The sequence below is a fragment of the Rutilus rutilus genome, assembly GCF_951802725.1.
Source record: "Rutilus rutilus genome assembly, chromosome: 10".
NCBI classification, from domain to species: Eukaryota; Metazoa; Chordata; class Actinopteri; order Cypriniformes; family Leuciscidae; genus Rutilus; species Rutilus rutilus.
In genome coordinates, this window is record NC_140215.1 from 42730093 (window position 1) to 42750730 (window position 20638).

The 20638-nt window shown below is 35.4% G+C and overlaps 1 protein-coding gene across 1 annotated transcript; it reads left to right on the plus strand.

Moving 5' to 3' along the window:
• Positions 1–1229: 1229 nt before the first annotated feature.
• On the plus strand, positions 1230–18851 carry LOC311298802 (uncharacterized protein). The gene is made up of 2 exons (XM_084422060.1): positions 1230–1365; positions 16889–18851. The coding sequence occupies exon 2, from the start codon at positions 16900–16902 to the stop codon at positions 17923–17925; it is 1026 nt and encodes a 341-aa protein (XP_084278186.1). The 5' UTR covers positions 1230–1365; positions 16889–16899; the 3' UTR covers positions 17926–18851.
• The last annotated feature ends 1787 nt before the right edge of the window (positions 18852–20638 follow it).

The window sequence follows — 20638 nt, forward strand, 5'->3', positions numbered from 1 at the left end:
AAGTAATCATTAGTGATCATTGACTTTTGTTTATTCTGTTAAAGCCAAACATGTTCAACAGTTAGCTTTTCCTTTACCGAGTGATCGTTAGTGGTTTTTGCTTATTCTGTAAGGCCAAACTTGTTCAATTGGTCATTTAATTGCAATTTAATGTTAATGTTTTAATAAAACAATTGGTTTACATTCACATCCGCAGAATCATCATCATTTTTCATAATTTTTATGCTAAAATATCTCAATAGAGCTGTCTACAAAATATGCTGATTAGTCATGTTGAATTAAAGGTTTATGAATGTCCAATTAAGACTCCATTACACCCATAACTGTAACTCAAACAAGCAGTATAACCAATACGGTAACTGTTGTCAACCCTGTTACTGATGTGTCAACCCTGTTACTTGTATAATATTCTAATATCATTTAAAAAATGAAAATAAAAATGTAATCAACTAATTGTAAATGTTTAGTAAGAGAGGCTAATAATCCACTCAAAATTGAATTGAGGTGTTTTATTTTTGTTTCCATACGTTTTTCTTAAAACAGAAGATGCTGGGAGAGTGTCATTTGGAAATGAACGTATTCATCCACTAAAAAAAATAAAACTTTCAATATTCTCAATTCACAAACACTCTTAATGTAACAGGGAGTTATATCTTTCACAGTATATCAGATTTGTTCTATATATGTATTTAAAACCTTTTCAAAAAGTAATTAATATGTCGGTAACAGGGTTGACCAAACACACACATTTACGTTGGTTATATAAAAAAAAAAGAGAAAAAAAAAAGATTTTCCTGAGAGGTAAGGATCTACTTCATCCAAAAAGGGGCTTAAAGATTTTCAAAACAGTACTTTGAAAATCAAACATTAAAAGTGGGAAATGGCACGTTTTCGTATAATGACCCTTCTGTGTTCATTCCTATGTCCTGTGGCCATGTTTGTAGTTTTCTCTGTTGATTAGTCTTCCTCAGGTGTGTCTTGCTGACTTGTTAAGCTTGTTTGCTACTGTGTATTTAAACCCCTATGTTTCATGAGATCTTTGTCAGGTTCTTTGTCAGGTCTTGTCCTTGCAAAGCACTGGCAGTCACTGCTCGAAAGTGCTGGAAAAACTGCTTACATTTCACTCTTAAAAATCTGTAGTGTGAACTTTGTACATAGTAGAGAAATTTGCATATAGAGAAAACTGGAACAGAGCCAAATACCTTTCACCTGAATGAAGCATTGCACTGACGGGTCTGTTGAGGCTTGTGTGTGTTTGTCCAGCCCTCTGAAGAGCTTTATATAAGACAGAAATCTGTCAGACAAACATCTCTCAGACTCGATCGAGGAGAAGCTGCTCTTCTGACTCCGGCTACAGTCCAACAGGTTAGTATGTTTCTAATACTGAGCACTTGTGGACTCACAGTTCATTTGAACACCTGTTTTCTGGAGCCAATGTTATTTTGTATTACAGACCTTATAAATATGCTAACTAGTAATTAATCCAATAAAGTAGAAATTGAATATTTAAGTCAGAAGAAGATATTGAATATAAAATACAGAGGATAGGAGATAGTAACCATAAAGTTCCTTAGAAGAATATAAGGTATGCTAGTGTTTGAGGTTTACTTTACATCCAGTCATTAAACTTCAGTTAACTATGGTGTAAAACACATCAGAAAGTGATTTGGGGATTATAAATATCTTGGTTATAAAATAATTGTATTTGTCATTTGTCTTATGATACTATCAACACTGGAAAAATGTCACAGAGAAAAATAGGCTAAATTAAATATGACATCTGTCACTCAAACCTACAGGTGAAGCCAAAAATATGAATAAACAAAAACTGTTGGCTTACTTGCTATACTGCAAAATGAAATCTTTTTTAACATGCGTACATGCAAGAACAGAATGTCTCTTCTTCAAAATCCGACCACAAAGGCTGAATGTTCCCTCTGGTGCGCTCGTGTCTCTCGGGATGAGCCCCAGAGGGCAGTCTGGACGATGGGGAGGGGCTACACGTGTCGCTCCGCCCACCCCCAATTTAATTGGTTTATTTTACAGCAATCTAATTGGCCTAGACGATTCAAGCCTGAGCATGCGCATTCCTTTATGTACTATTTTGTGAATGATTTGGCTGTATTAAAGAACTATTAAATGCTAAGTCTAATCGTATCTTATTATCGGTTTACCATGGTAATTTTAGTTAAGATCTATTGACTAATGTTTTATTGTACTTAAGACACAGAATAGATGAAGTTATTGTTTAAAAAACGAACGCTTGGTGACTTCAGGCTAGTAGTGCTGTTTTACATTAGCGCGTCATTCACTTGGCTTCTTCATATTTCCATCAGGATCGGTGGATCAGCTCAAACTCAGAATTTTACGCAAATTCTGATAATTCACTGTATTAAATGAAGACATCGGACAAACCCGAACGCAAGCAGCTGACTTTAAAATTTAAAGCACGACAGTTTTTTGTTGTTTATTTTTTTATTTTATTTTTTACGAGATTTGTTCTCCAATGCTTGAATTTTTTGGCACAAAGTGCAAATAAAATGTTGATTGGCAAACTCATTTTCCTTGTTGTTTACCTGTTAATAAAATATGAGGGCCAGGGCCTATACTGGTTCTGTATAGGCCTATGTTATAGTTTTTAAAGGTTACTGTTTTCTAATAGGCTGTCAGCCGGTTAACATCACCGGTTAATCTGTGACTGTGACATCAGGTATTTAAAATCTAATTATTTATTAATCCACCCCCACATTGTGTGTTCATGTTATAATCTGCGTGTACGGGATAAAAATAGCTTCAAATATGAATATAGCTGTAGCCTAACTATTAAAAAAAAGCACTGCTGTAAATCTGTGCAATATAACAGTAGCCTACTTCAAAAATTAATTAAAATACCCAACAGAGAAGGGATATGAATATTTATTACTTAAATACGCTCGAGCACATAAATAATAATATTTGCTATAGATCGACATAATATCTGTTTCCCCCACTTTTCACCACTGCAGGGTTTTTAATTGCCATTTTACGTGAAAAAAAAAAAAACCACGGCCAGGGCTTGAATTACAGCCTATTATTGTCTTATTTGTCACGCATGGTTTAAAATTAAATAAAACACACTTTTGGAACTGTGTCTTACTGAAAGTGAAAGTGAATTATCATCATTTGTGTAAAATCTCGAGTTTGTTTTTATTCACCGATCCTAATGGAAAAATGAAGAAGAAAACACTTACAATTAGAGGGAGTAATGTTTATTGCGTATTTGGCATGGGGAGGGACACACACACACACTCACACACACACACACACACACACACACACACACACACACACACACACAGGTGAGGATTTATGCTCCTCAGGTGGTAACTCAAACTCCCAGTGAAATCACTGCAAAATTAATTCCTTATTGCAACTTGTTATTTTTGGTTTGTTTTTAGTTGTTTACAGACCTAATAAAGGTACCATTATTTAAATGTAATTAAAAAACTTTTTATTTTATTTAATGTTATATTCTTTTTACTGTGGCTCTTATCAAAAAAGGTTCCTGACCCCTGTGCTATAGACTTTTGCTGATTATAAAGGCATGTGCAGTGACCGTAAGGACATTTAACCTGCTGACCGCTCTCCAAACACTCCTAATGCTTATCACTGTGATTATCAGTATTGTGTGAATTTGAATTTGAATTTGTATTTGTGAATTTGTATTTGTAGTTGAATGAGGACATCCTGTGTTGTATATCTGCCTAGCAGGGCAGATATCTTTGTTCCATTATTGAGGTCTGTTCAGAATGCTCGCTCTGGGTTGTTTTGGTTCTGTCTGGATTTCTGTTTTTCCGAACTGTTCAGTAAAGCCTGATGTGAGTCTGCATAGTCATCTCGTCTTGTGTTTTACTTCATGCATCAAAAGAGACTGTTGACTGAGCCAGATCTGACGTTTAAACGAGCAGTGGAGATCGCCATTTCAATGGAAACTGCAGCAAAAGACGCTCTGGAATTACAAAGTGACATAAAGGCTGGAAGTGTGAATAAACTGTCAACAATAAGCAGAATAAACTAGACGCCCTGTTTTCTTTGCAGAAACTTTTCTCATCTCCCGTCTCAATGCAGATTTAAAAATGAAGAGTGTAGACAATGTCACAAAACTGGGCACATTCAACGAGTTTGTCACAGTGGCAAGGCAAAGGGGACTGAGAAAGATCAGAGATCTCTCAGTGACAAGAAAAACATGCATAAACTTGATGATGTGACAGCGAGGATGCATTGGCCAGTTTGGAACTGTTCAGTCTGAGCGGAAAAGACAAACAGGCCATCTGGCTCACGCCTAAACTAAATGGCCAGGCAGTAAAAATGGAGCTGGACACAGGCTCAGCTGTTTCAGTCATGTCTGAGAGCGATTACCAGGGGCCTCATGTATCAATCTTGCGTACGCCAGCTTTCACGCTCACGGTCGTATGTACTATCAGTGAAATTAACGCGAGAATGTGCGTTCCTCCACGCCAATTTCATGTCTGGCGTACGTATATTTCTCACTGTTTTTGTCCGTTGGCGACTCTTACAGGCAATGAAGTGAAGTTGCAAACATTACACAACGAATTGTTCTACAAGTCTATCGCCACCTGTGGGAAACATTGCTATTAATTTGCAATTTATAAAATAAATGACATATATTGTCACACGAGCCTTATGAAAATATTCTATCAATTATGCAATTAAGTAAGAACATATAAAAGCATATTATGCAAAATGATACAACCCTTATTCTATGGCAGCTTTAGTTTTAATGTCCACCTTTATATCAGACCATTTCTTTTTAAGGTAATTTAGAGTAGACTGTGTACAGTTGAGACACCTTAAATAACTTGCTTAAATAACAAGTTGTATTTTTGCTGTGCACGTGCGTATTAGTGTCCTCTTTGATCGTGGGAAATTTGAACAACGGACACATCTCCGATCCGAAGAAATCGGAAAAACTATTTTTTTCTAAGATATGATGTTCACTTCACCATGCACTCTCCACAATGAATAGCTTATTATCCTTATGTGACTGTTAAACGTAACTGGTATCACCACAAACGTTATTCTGTGCCCTAAAAACTGGCATATTTCATGGTATTGTGTCATGCAAGGTAATTGCAAAATCTAGAGAAATGTGCGAGGTGGCCAGCGGAGGATAGTTGAGACACACATGTATCTACTGTAGCCCCGATAGAGTTCTATTAGGAAACACACTGTTTAGTTGTTCAGCCAGCAATCATATAGCCAGCATAGGACGCAAATGAAAATACAATTTGATATGTGTGATATTTAAACTGTGTATTATAAATAAATATTGTTACATATCTTGTTCCTGCTTTATACATTTTAACCAGTGCTAATTTAAATAAAATGAATGAATATAAATGGATGAATAAACAAAAATGTTGCCCAATTGTTATTTTCTTTTCTATTTGTCTTTATTTTTTATATTTACCATGAATGGTTAGTTACCTTCACGACATTAGAAATGGGTCTCTCAACTGTACCATGCACTGTCTCAAGTGTACCACATATGGGTACAGTTGAGAGACAAAGTTGAGACAAAAAACACCTTATATTTAAAATAAAAACTACTTGTGGGTATTATTGATTGATAATATCTTAGTCTACAAGCTAATGTAATCATGTGGCGTGTCATGTGGAAATTCACTTCTTTTCAATGTCTATTTTTGTGTGAAAAATCAAAACGCAAAAAGTGTCTCAAATGTACTCAGTCTACTTTCAGATCCCACCGCATTGACGGCATCAGCCAAACTCTCCCACTCATATTTTTTTCCTTTTGTTATTAATTCCGGAGGACAAAGTTCCAAATAATTTTTTTTTTCGTTTCTACCTCCGATAGTAGCACCTCCAATTCACTTTCTGTAAAGTTTCATTTCTTGCCGTCATTTTCTTACTGTTTTCTTTTGCCAAAGTGGACTCATTACCATATTTAAATTAGTTTAATTAAGGGAGGAGACTGGGTGGGGCGTTGTGCTCGTGCATGTGCGCTCAATTTTACGTTAATTGGGATGTACAAAGAGAATGTGCGTGGGATCCTTCGTACGCAGAGATTCATACATCTGGATTTTTTTGTGCGTACGCACATTTACAGCTTTGTCCGTACGCAATGTTTTAGTATGAATTCAACGCAAGTCTTTGTACATGAGGCCCCAGGTTATGAATATAATGTGTTCATTTAAAAAGTTTTCTTGTATTGATTAATGTTCAATGACACTGAAAAGCCCAGATTTAAAGCATGTACGTGTTGCTTCGTGCATATTACTGTATGTATGTATTAACTATTGAAAAGATAGTTTATTTCATGTTGAATAATGTTAATGTAAGAGCTAAAATCCCAGAGTGTTGAACAGAGATAACATGCAATATGACACATACACATTACAGGGCTTGACATTAACTTTTTTGCTCACTAGCCAATGTGGCTAGTGGTTTTCCAAAGTTACTTGCCACACAGCATTTTTACTAGCCACATTTTTGTTGTTGTGAAATTACCTGATAAAAGTTGACTATGGCGTGCTAAAATTTACTTGAACTAGATTTACAACCCATTTAAATGTAAAACCACTGTACACAACCAAATCAAGACTACATAAATATCATTAGCTCTGATAAGGTTGTGTGTAAAGCTTTTTTTTTTTAAATAAAACCATGTATTATGTATTATGTCGCCACATAGCTCCACTGGCATACGACGACTTAGGTAAAGTTGGTTTTATATTCGCACATTCGCGGACTTCCGCGTTCAATAACTCGTGAACTAAACGTTGTTGCTACAGAAAACACCTATCACATATAACTACAGATAAAACACCAGAAGCTACAACATAATTTTCCTCAAAACGATCTTTCCTTCGCACTGGACGAAATACATTGATCTCTATGCGCAGGCTGCTAAGAAGGGACCATCTGCAAAGTACAAACCCGAAGGAAAGCTCGTTTTGAGGAGATTAAAATATTAAAACAATGTTATTTGTGTAGTAACAATATTCAGCTCACGAGATATTGAACGCGGAACTCCGCAAATATGCAAAGCGAATATAAAAAGCAACTTTACCCAAGTTGCAGACTTGATCATGTAGGACCTTCAGGACCACATACGTGGACAGCACCATGAACATAGTCAAGTTTAAAAAAATAAACATCCCGGGTAAAAATAGTTTCGGGTTTGATATTTGCTGTGTATTCACCTAGACTGCTTTAGTGGACTTTTGTGTAGGCTATTGTACATACAGTACGCAAAAATGTTTTATGTAAAAGTTACAGTAATTCACCAAAGGGATTTTTTCATGTTGCAAAGGTTGTAGTATGTTCCTACTGACCAGACTGACTTACTACAGGTGAAATTTTGACAATACCTTCCTTACTGTACGTACAATAATCAAATGTATTTAAGAAAAAATTACAGTAATTCCACTAAAGTATTTTTTCATGTTCCAAAGGCTGTTGTGCTTTCCTAGTGACCAGACTGACTTACTACAGGTGAAATTTTGACAATTCCTTCTTTACTGTACGTACAATAATCAAATAAGTTTAAGAAAAAATTACAGTAATTCCCCTAAAGTATTTGTTCCTGTTCCAAAGGCTGTAGTGCTTTCCTAGTGACCAGACTGACTTACTACAGGTGAAATTTTGACAATACCTTCCTTACTGTACGTACAATAATCAAATGTATTTAAGAAAAAATTACAGTAATTCCCCTAAAGTATTTTTTCGTGTTCCAAAGGCTGTAGTGCTTTCCTATTGACCAGACTGACTTACTACAGGTGAAATTTTGACAATAACTCCCTTACTGTACGTACAATAAACAAATAAGTTTAAGAAAAAATTACAGTAATTCCCCTAAAGTATTTTTTCCTGTTCCAAAGGCTGTAGTGCTTTCCTATTGACCACACTGACTTACTACAGGTGAAATTTTGACAATAACTCCCTTACTGTACGTACAATAAACAAATGTATTTTAAAAAAAAATACAGTAATTCCCCTAAAGTATTTTTTCATGTTTCAAAGGCTGTAGTGCTTTCCTAGTGACCAGACTGACTTACTACAGGTGAAATTTTGACAATTCCTTCTTTACTGTACGTACAATAATCAAATAAGTTTAAGAAAAAATTACAGTAATTCCCCTAAAGTATTTGTTCCTGTTCCAAAGGCTGTAGTGCTTTCCTAGTGACCAGACTGACTTACTACAGGTGAAATTTTGACAATACCTCCCTTACTGTACAATTATCAAATTTTGTATGTAATAAACATTATTACATGTGTTTATTACATATGTTTATGTAATAAACTGTAATTCACCTATAGTGTTTTTTATATATATTCCAAAGGCTGTAGTGCTTTCCTAGTGACCAGACTGACTTACTACAGGTGAAATTTTGACAATACCTTCCTTACTGTACGTACAATAATCAAATGTATTTAAGAAAAAATTACAGTAATTCCCCTAAAGTATTTTTTCGTGTTCCAAAGGCTGTAGTGCTTTCCTAGTGACCAGACTGACTTACTACAGGTGAAATTTTGACAATAACTCCCTTACTGTACGTACAATAAACAAATAAGTTTAAGAAAAAATTACAGTAATTCCCCTAAAGTATTTTTTCCTGTTCCAAAGGCTGTAGTGCTTTCCTATTGACCACACTGACTTACTACAGGTGAAATTTTGACAATAACTCCCTTACTGTACGTACAATAAACAAATGTATTTAAAAAAAAATACAGTAATTCCCCTAAAGTATTTTTTCATGTTTCAAAGGCTGTAGTGCTTTCCTAGTGACCAGACTGACTTACTACAGGTGAAATTTTGACAATACCTTCCTTACTGTACGTACAATAATCAAATGTATTTAAGAAAAAATGACAGTAATTCCACTAAAGTATTTTTTCATGTTCCAAAGGCTGTAGTGCTTTCCTAGTGACCAGACTGACTTACTACAGGTGAAATTTTGACAATTCCTTCTTTACTGTACGTACAATAATCAAATAAGTTTAAGAAAAAATTACAGTAATTCCCCTAAAGTATTTGTTCCTGTTCCAAAGGCTGTAGTGCTTTCCTAGTGACCAGACTGACTTACTACAGGTGACATTTTGACAATAACTCCCTTACTGTACGTACAATAAACTAATAAGTTCAAGAAAAAATTACAGTAATTCCCCTAAAGTATTTTTTCATGTTCCAAAGGCTGTAGTGCTTTCCTAGTGACCAGACTGACTTACTACAGGTGAAATTTTGACAATACCTCCCTTACTGTACAATTATCAAATTTTGTATGTAATAAACATTATTACATGTGTTTATTACATATGTTTATGTAATAAACTGTAATTCACCTATAGTGTTTTTTATATATATTCCAAAGGCTGTAGTGCTTTCCTAGTGACCACACTGACTTACTACAGGTGGAATTTTGACAATACCTAATAATACTGTTTTACATAATAATATATATATAATAACTGTAATTCACTAAAAAGGGGTTTGTTTGTTTAAGGTTGTAGTACATTAATAAGGGCTACATTATTATTAACAGTAGTAACTGAACCTGTACGGATTGGTGCAGCAAATCTGACAGATAATGAACAACAAGATCATGGAGGCATTCAAGATACTGTACAGTGCACTGTTTTTTTTCTATTATCTTTCTAATTGTTCATGGAATACCACTAGGATTATACATAAAAGTTATTATAATTAATTCCTCGTGGTTAGAGTAATATTTCAATTTCACTTCTTCAAAATTTTGCTGTTGTTGATCCTCTCTTGGTTTAAGTTGTTCTTATATTATCATAAACCCTTTAACTGATTGTTTTGTCAAGAGCTTTTCACTTTAATATATTTTCTTTTAGTGAAGTGACAAAAGTTTAAGTAAAACAAATGTGTGTGTTTGAATACAGTTTTTTTCAAATGTTTTCAGTCAGGACTACTTTGGGTAAACAAAAATATTTAAGCAATTGAACATGTTATTTAATATTTATTTATTGAATTGTGTAATTGGTTAACACACATTAATGTGAACAGTGCCAAAGATGGTACCCAGTGTATGCTGCATTGGACTATCACCAGACAAGCTACCTGGAAAAGATGCCCAATGGTTGTGCTCACTGTGTACCTTAAACAGTGGAACATCATTAAAGAATATCTGCTGAAACTGCTGCTTTATTGTCCTTGTTGCAATATGGATTACTGCAGTATATATGTATTTAGGGACTTACAGTTAAAGACTAAAGGACCAGATATGATTTATTAAGATCAGGAGTTAGAAGTGCAGTCAATTTAAGACAAGAGTGAGAATTATAATAAATTAAAGGAAATTTTACTGAAGATAGTTTGCAGTTTCATCAGGCAGAAGTCAGCTTCAAGAATCACAAGGAGTGATTACTCCAGAGATCAAAAGTAGGCCGCTTCCCCTTACATTTACAAAAATCACAGCAATTATACCCTTCACCAAGGTCTAAGCTTTGTCATTGCTTCAGGTTGAATGATTCTGATTGGCTAATAAATAATCACACATTTTCTACACATAGATAGACTGAAGCATATCTCCATCAATTATGGGGCTGACATTAGGACCCTGAATTTAGGCACGTCGTGACCTTCCACACTTGTAGTGATTGTAATGAATAGTAATTGGACCAATTTTTGCATCTAGGAACAACTCTATAGCGCCACCACCAGTTTAAAAATTCAACATTAAAAGGGTTATTGCTTTTGAACCCTTTGATCTAGATGTGAATGCAAATAGATGTAAAATAAAACTTAGTACACCTGATTACACTCATTATGGTGATCACAATCAATATCTTACAATAAGACTCTGCCCATTACAGTAGTGGCCATTTTGAAAAGTACGGTGTTCAATTTTTTGTGTTACTCCTCATTCAAATTTGGTTAAATTGTTACAAAAATTGCCTCAGATGATCTTTGGACCGAGCCACACAGAAGTGACTGAACAGATTTTTTATTTTTGCTACCGTTCCCGATAGATTTGTTTCAAAATTTGACCTGTATTTGTTGCCTTATGATAGTTAGCTTAGCATGGTAATTGGTTAGCATGCTAACCAGATCTTTCTAATGTGGCTCTTCAGCTACCAGGCTAACCATAAACTACATTATCATTAAGCTAACTTAGCTTGCTAACTTAACTAATCTGGTTAACATGCTTTTGTGTGCTCATTCTTACACTTAAGCCTCTCCTTGGCAGCTTGGTAAAACAGCGTCAACTGAGTGGCACAAGCTGCTAAACCACATGCCATGAGCCCTGAACCATTCCGGTTGTGAGTTTGAATCCTGTGTGGCACATTCCCAGACTGCGAGAGGTATTGTGGCCTTAAGTGGTAGAAAAGTTGCTTCTGTTCCAGACATGGTGTCTATATGTGAATGAACTCGATAAATACAACATGCAGCAAATTTATACAAAAATTATTCATTTTGAATATCTTTTCACTTGAACTATTGGACCTTCTTCATCTTGCCAAAAAGGCAACTTTCCAGTGGCGCAATGATATGAGTGACAGGTATCTGACCCAGAGATAAAGGGTTCGAGCCCCGCTTGGGATGATTTAAAAGAATTGTGTGTAATGTTGTGACATGTCGATTCCTTTATTATTCAACGTTGTACTAATCTTTCTTCCTCTCGGATTAATGTATGTCTTGTTCATTCTATGTTCATTCTCAACTGAACTTCTGTTCATTTTGAGTTCATTTTCACCTATACTTCTAAACCAGCTCTTTTTTCTTCAATTTCAGCTGTTTTTACTCTTCCTGCTCTTACTGCTGCTTCAGGGGCTTGGCCCCGTATCACTGCTTGCAGCTATATTTCCACTTGTTCCTTAACCTGTAACCAAGAATACTAACAAACACAGACACAGTTTCTTCAAGATTGGATTTGGTGAGGAGGAGAGTCTTCTCAAAACATTAAGATAACATGTTCTTTCTCTCAAGGAGAGGATACTTTAAATCTAACTGTAAAGTAAAGACTTTAACTAAGAAATGGTCTCTCAACTGTAGGTTTCAATGACTCCTGAGACCATTGCTATCAGGGTAGCCTAGAAAAGCAGATGGATGTAGTGACACGTGTTAAAGAAGTCCATATTTCATCTCTGGAAGCCAGGCTAAATGAGCAAACACTGTTACTGCATTCCTGGCATGGGCCAGACCCTTATGTTACACCTCAGATATCAAATACAGACATTTAAAGGATACATGAAATAAAATTTTCGATAATCACAGTGGTAATTTCTATAACAAAGTAAAATCTCATAAGCCTAGAGAAGTCATTCAACTCATTTGATATTTAGAAGGAAAACTATTGATTAATACCTTGATTATAATCACTCATTAGATATACATTGAAGCAGCAGTGTGTTCCAGAATCCACTTCTTCAGGACTTCATAACAAAAACTTAACTTGAATCATTACAATAAGGGTGTTGCTTATTTATAACGTTGAAAATATGATTAACCTAAAATATCTGAATTTTTTTATTCAGTGAAATACAGTAAATTGTTGTACAAGAAACAGCAGTTCTAATACCTACTTTTACCTATTACATTTATCAAAATTAATTGAGTAGAGTGATCACTAGGAACATACTATAACCTCTGGAACATGGAAAAAGGTAAAATTCAAATAATTTCTTCATAACAATATGATTGTACTATACTGACAGTAAGGTAGGTATTGGAAATATTTCACCTGTAGTAAGTCAGTGTGGTCACTAGGAAAGCACTACAACCATTGGAATATATATATATATATATATATATATATATATATATATATATATATATATAAAACACTATAGGTGAATTACAGTTTATTACATAAACATATGTAATAAACACATGTAATCATGTTTATTACATAAATATATTTTATAATTGTACAGTAAAGGAGTTATTGTCAAAATTTCACCTGTAGTAAGTCAGTCTGGTCACTAGGAAAGCACTACAGCCTTTGGAACATAAAAAAATACTTTAGGAGAATTACTGTAATTTTTTCTTAAACAAATTTGTTTATTGTATGTACAGTAAGGGAGGTATTGTCAAAATGTCACCTGTAGTAAGTCAGTCTGGTCAATAGGAAAGCACTACAGCCTTTGGAACATGAAAAAATACTTTAGGGGAATTACTGTAATTTTTTCTTAAACGAATTTGTTTATTGTATGTACAGTAAGGGAGGTATTGTCAAAATTTCACCTGTAGTAAGTCAGTCTGGTCACTAGGAAAGCACTACAGCCTTTGGAACATGAAAAAATACTTTAGGGGAATTACTGTATTTTTTTCTTAAACACATTTGATTATTGTACGTACAGTAAGGGAGGTATTGTCAAAATTTCACCTGTAGTAAGTCAGTGTGGTCACTAGGAAAGCACTACAGCCTTTGGAACATGAAAAAATACTTTAGGGGAATTACTGTAATTTTTTTTTATTAATATTTGTATACTGAATGTACAGTAAGGGAGTTATTGTCAAAATTCCACCTGTAGTAAGTCAGTGTGGTCACTAGGAAAGCACTACAGCCTTTGGAACATAAAAAAATACTTTAGGGGAATTACTGTAATTTTTTCTTAAACGTATTTGTTTATTGTATGTACAGTAAGGGAGGTATTGTCAAAATGTCACCTGTAGTAAGTTAGTGTGGTCACTAGGAAAGCACTACAGCCTTTGGAACATAAAAAAAATACTCTAGGGGAATTACTGTAATTTTTTCTTAAACGAATTTGTTTATTATATGTACAGTAAGGGAGGTATTGTCAAAATGTCACCTGTAGTAAGTCAGTCTGGTCAATAGGAAAGCACTACAGCCTTTGGAACATAAAAAAATACTTTAGGGGAATTACTGTAATTTTTTCTTAAACGTATTTGTTTATTGTATGTACAGTAAGGGAGGTATTGTCAAAATGTCACCTGTAGTAAGTTAGTGTGGTCACTAGGAAAGCACTACAGCCTTTGGAACATAAAAAAAATACTCTAGGGGAATTACTGTAATTTTTTCTTAAACGAATTTGTTTATTATATGTACAGTAAGGGAGGTATTGTCAAAATGTCACCTGTAGTAAGTCAGTCTGGTCAATAGGAAAGCACTACAGCCTTTGGAACATTTTTCTTAAACTTATTTGTTGAGGTTGACTCATGCTTTTCAAAACCTTTTGAAATAAATCATATGTCATTATTAAAACCACAACACTAACACAGTTCTTGTTCATTTTTATTTCAAATAAATAAATAAATAAATATAAACAGTTGTAAAATGAAGCGATTAACTATGTTCAGGAGATTACTCATGATTTTCCACTTTCTACAGATTACCAAATTACAAGTTCATGTACAGGTTCACTCATTATTATTTCATAAACACCTTTTTAAACACCATCATTATAAAGCAGGTTTTGTTGCTAAAGGATCAGAACACATAATGTGAGAGATATTTGCTGGTACATGCAGTTGGCTAAAATGTAGTTGTCTGTTTGCACACGATGAAAAACAATATGAACTTTTTAGACGGTCCCTATCTTGGTCACCGCACTACATTGAACCTTCGACAGGTATGTATGCCATTAAAACAATACTTGCCCATTTTAATCGATTGTAGAAAATGTTGTAGTTTACAATATTTGTTGTCAATATCATGTAGCTGCTTCGAATTTGCAAAATTGTGCTTTATTGAACAAATAATTGAAAAAGTTCTTTAACGCGAATGTGTGAATGTGCGAATATAAAACCAACTTTACCTAAGTCATACGACGTACCTCCAGCAGGGCAGCTAGCTGTCTCTTCGTTTGTGTTGTCGTCACTAGCGCGCAAGCGCAAGGCAACACTGTGTGCATGTACTCATTAGGGCTCTCAAAATTGCTCAAAAATGACGTTCGAATATTCCCCCTTTTATGTAAAAAAAACACATAAAACCCTGCGTCCCAATGTGCATACTATCCACCCTATCTGCCCTAAATAGTATTGACAATTAATAATGTCACATACTATTTAGGATGGATAGCATGCATAGCCTATATTCGAACTATTCGAACATCTGGTTGCGCATTTTGTCAATTACGCGCATTACGTCAATAACAGGACACATTAATACAAAGAGACATAACTACTTGCATAGGTAGTTTATTTAAGTTTAAACATAGGCTATTTGACAACGTATTATACCTACACAAAAACAAGTAAATCAAATGGCCAAGACCGCAGACCTCACTCTAGCTCACTCGCACTCGCACTCGCAGGCACTCTCTCTCTCTCGCCCTCACCCTCATGCTCATGCTGCGTTCACACCAAACGCGAATAAAGCGTCTGGCGCGAGTGATTTTGAAGTCAATGTAAAGACGCGTTTACGCGCGTCTGGTGGTCTTGCGGCGCGAATGAGGCGTCACGCTCTCTGCGCATAACGGTTTAAATGAACAACAACTATAAGCAAATGTTGAGTGCTGATCAAGAGTTTTGTGCAAGCAATTTAAGGTCGCGACTCTTATATAGCAGGCTTCATTCAGCGATTGAAATAAATGTTATTAACATTAATTGAAGTTTTACAGTATATAGAACCGACATTGAACGCTCTGAGCGAGCTGTGCTAAACATTTAACTTGACATGAAACGGCAAATAATCAAACCAGTGGAAGCCTGCAGCAGTGCATGAAACTGCTGTATCTAACCTACCTTATTCATGCAATATCTATTCAGTCAGTACAGTAGCCTACACTTTAGTAATGTTTCTGTTTAACGCTAACGCTTATTCCTGTTACCTGTCCCTGACCCCTCAGGCAGCGCGCCCACTCGCAAAACAGACAGCCACGCCTCTGCTACCGCGGGCGTTTTCCCACATTCGAATATTCATTTTCACCTTCAAAATTCTTTTTTAAAAAACTATTCGAATATATTCGAATTTAGAATATTCGTTGACAGCCCTAATACGCATGGGAGTTCAGTTGTAGTGTCACACTTATTTCAGATGCCTTTTGAAAAGACTACAATTATTCAACCCGCCAAAGTGGCTAGTTGGAGTGACTATGTTACCCGCCACGAGCAAAATCCACCCGCATTTGGCGGGTTGGCGGGTGTTAATGTCAAGCCCTGTATATATATATATATATATATATATGAGCCTAATGTGATATGTTTAATTATTCTTTTGTATTTTATTTTCTGATTTTTGAATGTGATTTAAATGTTGAGTCTGCATTCTACTTGATTGAGAGAGGCTGATTCTGATTCGAGGATAGAATCCTGAACTTTTGCTCTCTTTGAAATTGAACAGTTGAGCTGAATAAAGTGCCTTGAGGAAAGTCAGTGTCCTGTCATCAGTGTACCAGAACACAACGCAGTAGTCAGCGAAGTGCAGACCGCGCCAGCTACACAAGCAGTATACTTTAATGAAAACAATCTCAAAATAACACTTTTCAGAATAACAGAATACTAAAAACACGGCGAACAGAACAACATCTTTGTAATGACGAGATCAGACAATGAACAGAACAAACACAGGGCTAAATATACAAAGATAGACTAATGAACGGAAACGAGAAACAGGTGCATGTCATAATCAAGCAATGAGTAACAAAGGAAACAAATGCCAACAAAGGAAACAGATCAGGAAACACTGAAAACCAACTCATAGTCCAAATCAAACAAAGGCCAAATGTGACACTTAGTTTTCTGAAAAATGTACCTTTTTTTTACATCCTCAAGTTCAAGAGGTGCATTTTGACATAAAAGTGCTTCTTCTGCTAGGTGATTAAACGCATTGAAATAAAAATCTTATGTTAGCTTTCATTTTTTCCTCCCTCATATATAAAGCTGTTATAAGCTGTCATTTGGTGATATGAATGTTTGGTTTATTCTGTGTTGCAGGTTCAGGCACGATGAAAGGCATTATTCCCAAGACCAAAGCAAAGGGCATTGACATCTGTGGAGCGAATGGCTATTTTATAATCCGCTCTGATCTCGGCTGCTACATGCAGATAGGTGATTTACATAGAGGTTCAGACATCTCAATTTTCAGTCTGCACCCTTCCTGCCAAAATGGAGACCATTACGTTGGTAGTGGAGATCACTCCTTTTACATCATCAAGGGCGATTCCTGCCGCAGAGTCAAGAACCTGGAGACAGACAGCGATTGTGAAGTTTTCAGCCTTCCTCCCAACTGCCGAGGGGGAGACCACTACGTCGCAACCATTGAATATTTTTACATCATCTTCCAAGAAAAGGGCATTTACCGAAGAACAACAAACATGAATCAAGACTCGGATGGTGTAGAATACAAGCTCCATCCCGACTGCAGAAACGGCCTCTATTTTTGGGGCAACTCAAACGACTGCCACTTCCTCAAGCCAGTCTCAGATTGGGGAGTTGAGTTCTGCGGTATCGACTTCAGAAATGATCAGCACACTGCTGTCAAGTCTGTTCATCCCGATGTTCTTAACTTCCTTCCTGGTGGGCTGTCCGTAACTAAAGGCCCATCCTTTGGCATTTGGGAGAATATTAAAACTATAACTAATGACAGCAATACACCAGTGACATGGCAAAAGAAAATCAATAGAAAGGTTGGATACACTAAGGAGAAGATGACCCAGATCACACACAACTGGAAGATAGCCACGTCAGTCACTGCTGAAACTGGAGATCTTGCCAAGCTAATTGCGAAGGTTCAGTTCTCCTTTTCTGCAGAATATGGAGGTTCACACGTCAGCACTGAAAGTGAAAGCTGGAACGAAGCGACTGAAGAGGAAGAAACACTCTCATTTCAGCTGGAGCCAAACGAGTCTTTATATCTGTGGCAGTACAACCTGGGTCTCGGTAAAGAACCAGTGCTGTTCTGCCGGGATTTAAAGATTCTCCATGATCCAAACCCTCCAACTGAAGTCCCGCTGCCACCCGCACAATCATGAAAACATATAAGGATGGTTTAACTCCAAGAATAATCAAGTGCTACAGTTAAATACATGAATTATAACTTCTCAAGCAATTATTTAGATATCTGCATGCATTGCTTAAAATTAAGCTAAAATAGTTTTTTATATAGATAAGAGATTTTTCAGTTTCAGATGATGTAACTACAAATTACAACACTATCCATTATGGTATTATTGAAACTTTGTCTTTATAATTAAAATAAACAGACAGAATCCGACTTTAAATCTCATGAAATTTCGTCTTAAAATCTCACACATGCTTCCTAACTACAGATCGTTCAGTATGGTGGCTAAATCAGGCTTTGGGAAAGTTTTACTAGAAAAAAAATGGGTTTATATTACTGTAGATGTAGTCATAGATGTTGTCATAGTGTAATCTAAGTCTACTGAAGTGAATGAATAGCAGTTTTGTTTTTTGATTTTTACATATTTTTCACATGTTTTACTTTATGGCATATAGCCTACCATTTGGATTTTGCTTTTAATAAAGCTGGATACTGCTTTTAAAGTGGTGTTTTTATTGCCATTCTGTTTCTTAACTAAAAAAATCATTGTTGTGGTGTATCTCCACTCCCAGATTGCACACACACACACACACACACACACACACACACACGTCTGTTTGATGTGTGATAGTTTTTAGGAATATGCAGAGTTGCAGGACCTGCAGGATTTTTCTGAAGAATGATGGTCATTTTCTGTAAATTCAGTTATTTTGTCTTGTAAACATGTAAACATCTGTTAAGTGAAGTAGCTTAGTTGAGGTAGCATTAAAAAAACTATTGACCCCAAATGTTAACTGTATACAATACTTTTATGAAATAATTTATATCTATAACATTATTATTTGTTAGAAAGAAATTCTAAGTCAAGTTAAATTAAATGGTGCACTTGTGTTTGTGATGTGATTTTTATAAAAAAAAGTTTATTAAATGTTTATGTTCAGGAAAATTCTGTGAAATTTGTATAAAATCTGGTTTAAATATATTTTTTTGTATAAAATGTACTGTTCATTGATCTCTTTAAATAGATTTTTAACTATATAAGGTCTTCGTGTCATTTGGAGCGACCACTTATCATGTGGTGCGACCAATAAAAGCATTCACTGTATTAAATTTAAAATAAAATATCTTATTTCTGTGGCTGAAATATGAATCACTGATTCAGTATGCTTTAGTAAATTATATTTTTAAAACATTTCTATCAGTTTTATGTGATTTACAGGAAAAATAAGTCTGTTAACTAGATTTAAGAAGGCAACTCGGAAATTATAGAACAAAAAATGAGATCATTATTTACAAAAACTCAAAAGAAATGCAAATACTTGGTTTCTAAACACTTTAATTACCAAGAACTTGTAAAAAAATGTTTAAGCATGTTAAGGAAATTAATTAATTTTAAGATAAATCATGGTCGCACCACATGACATTTTTTAAGGCTACGGACAATTCATCTAGATGAACAAACACTAAAATCACTTAAATTAAATTTTTTAAATGAATTTAGGTGTACACAACATCCTTAATGTTTGACCAAATGCAACAGGTATTATTTTTTTTTGTATTTTAAAATTGGCCTGTTGAAAATCCTTATACGTCATTGACCCATATTGATCTCTCCTGCCATTGAAGCTAGATCTGTGTCTGTCAAGAAGAGATGCTTAAATGAGAACACTAGTGTACTATTTATGAAGGCTATATCCTTAACACCAAGCATATCTGCTGACTCTGTTGATTTTCTCCTTGATTCTTTTAGCTCAAAAGTTAAAGGTGTAATTGATGAAATTGCTCCTGTGAAAGTCAGGAAGAAGAGTGGGAGACAAAAAGCACCTTGGAGAAACTCAACAGCAGTGCAAATTATGAAAAGACAAAGCAGAAAAGCAGAGCGCATGTGGCGGAAGACAAAACTTGTAGTCCATTATAACATCTACAAAGACAGCATCCATGCTTTCAATATGGAACTAGGCAAAGCTAGACAGACTTTTTTCTCAAATATTATAAACAGCAATTTAAACAACACACACACTCTATTTGCTACTGTAGAGAGACTGACAAACCCTCCAAGCCATATTCCCAGTGAAATGCTCTCAGAGAACAAGTGCAGTGAGTTTGCTTCTTTCTTCTCTGAGAAAATCAATAATATCAGAAAGGTGATCAGCACATCCTTGAGTTGCACTGGGCTCAGACAGATCAAACCACCTGAGAAAGTAGTTACTATGTCTGACTTCAAAGAAATTGATGGCAAAATTTTGGAAGAAACCATACAGCACCTTAAAACATCAACCTGTGCTCTTGACACACTTCCCACATCTTTTTTCAAAAGTGTGTTAAAACAGTTTAGAAGCAGATCTTCTAGAAGTGGTAAATGCCTCACTTCTCTCTGGGAGTTTTCCAAACTCCCTGAAAACTGCAGTTGTCAAGCCCCTCCTGAAAAAGAGCAATCTAGATAAGACCATATTAAGCAACTATAGACCGATCTCAAATCTTCCTTTCATAGGCAAGATCATTGAGAAAGTTGTCTTCAACCAGCTGAACAAATTCTTATGCTCGAATGGATACTTTGACAATTTTCAATCTAGTTTCCGACCGCACCACAGCACAGAGACAGCGCTCATAAAGATAATAAACGATATTCGCTTAAATACTGATTCAGGCAAATTATCAGTGCTGGTGCTACTCGACCTCAGTGC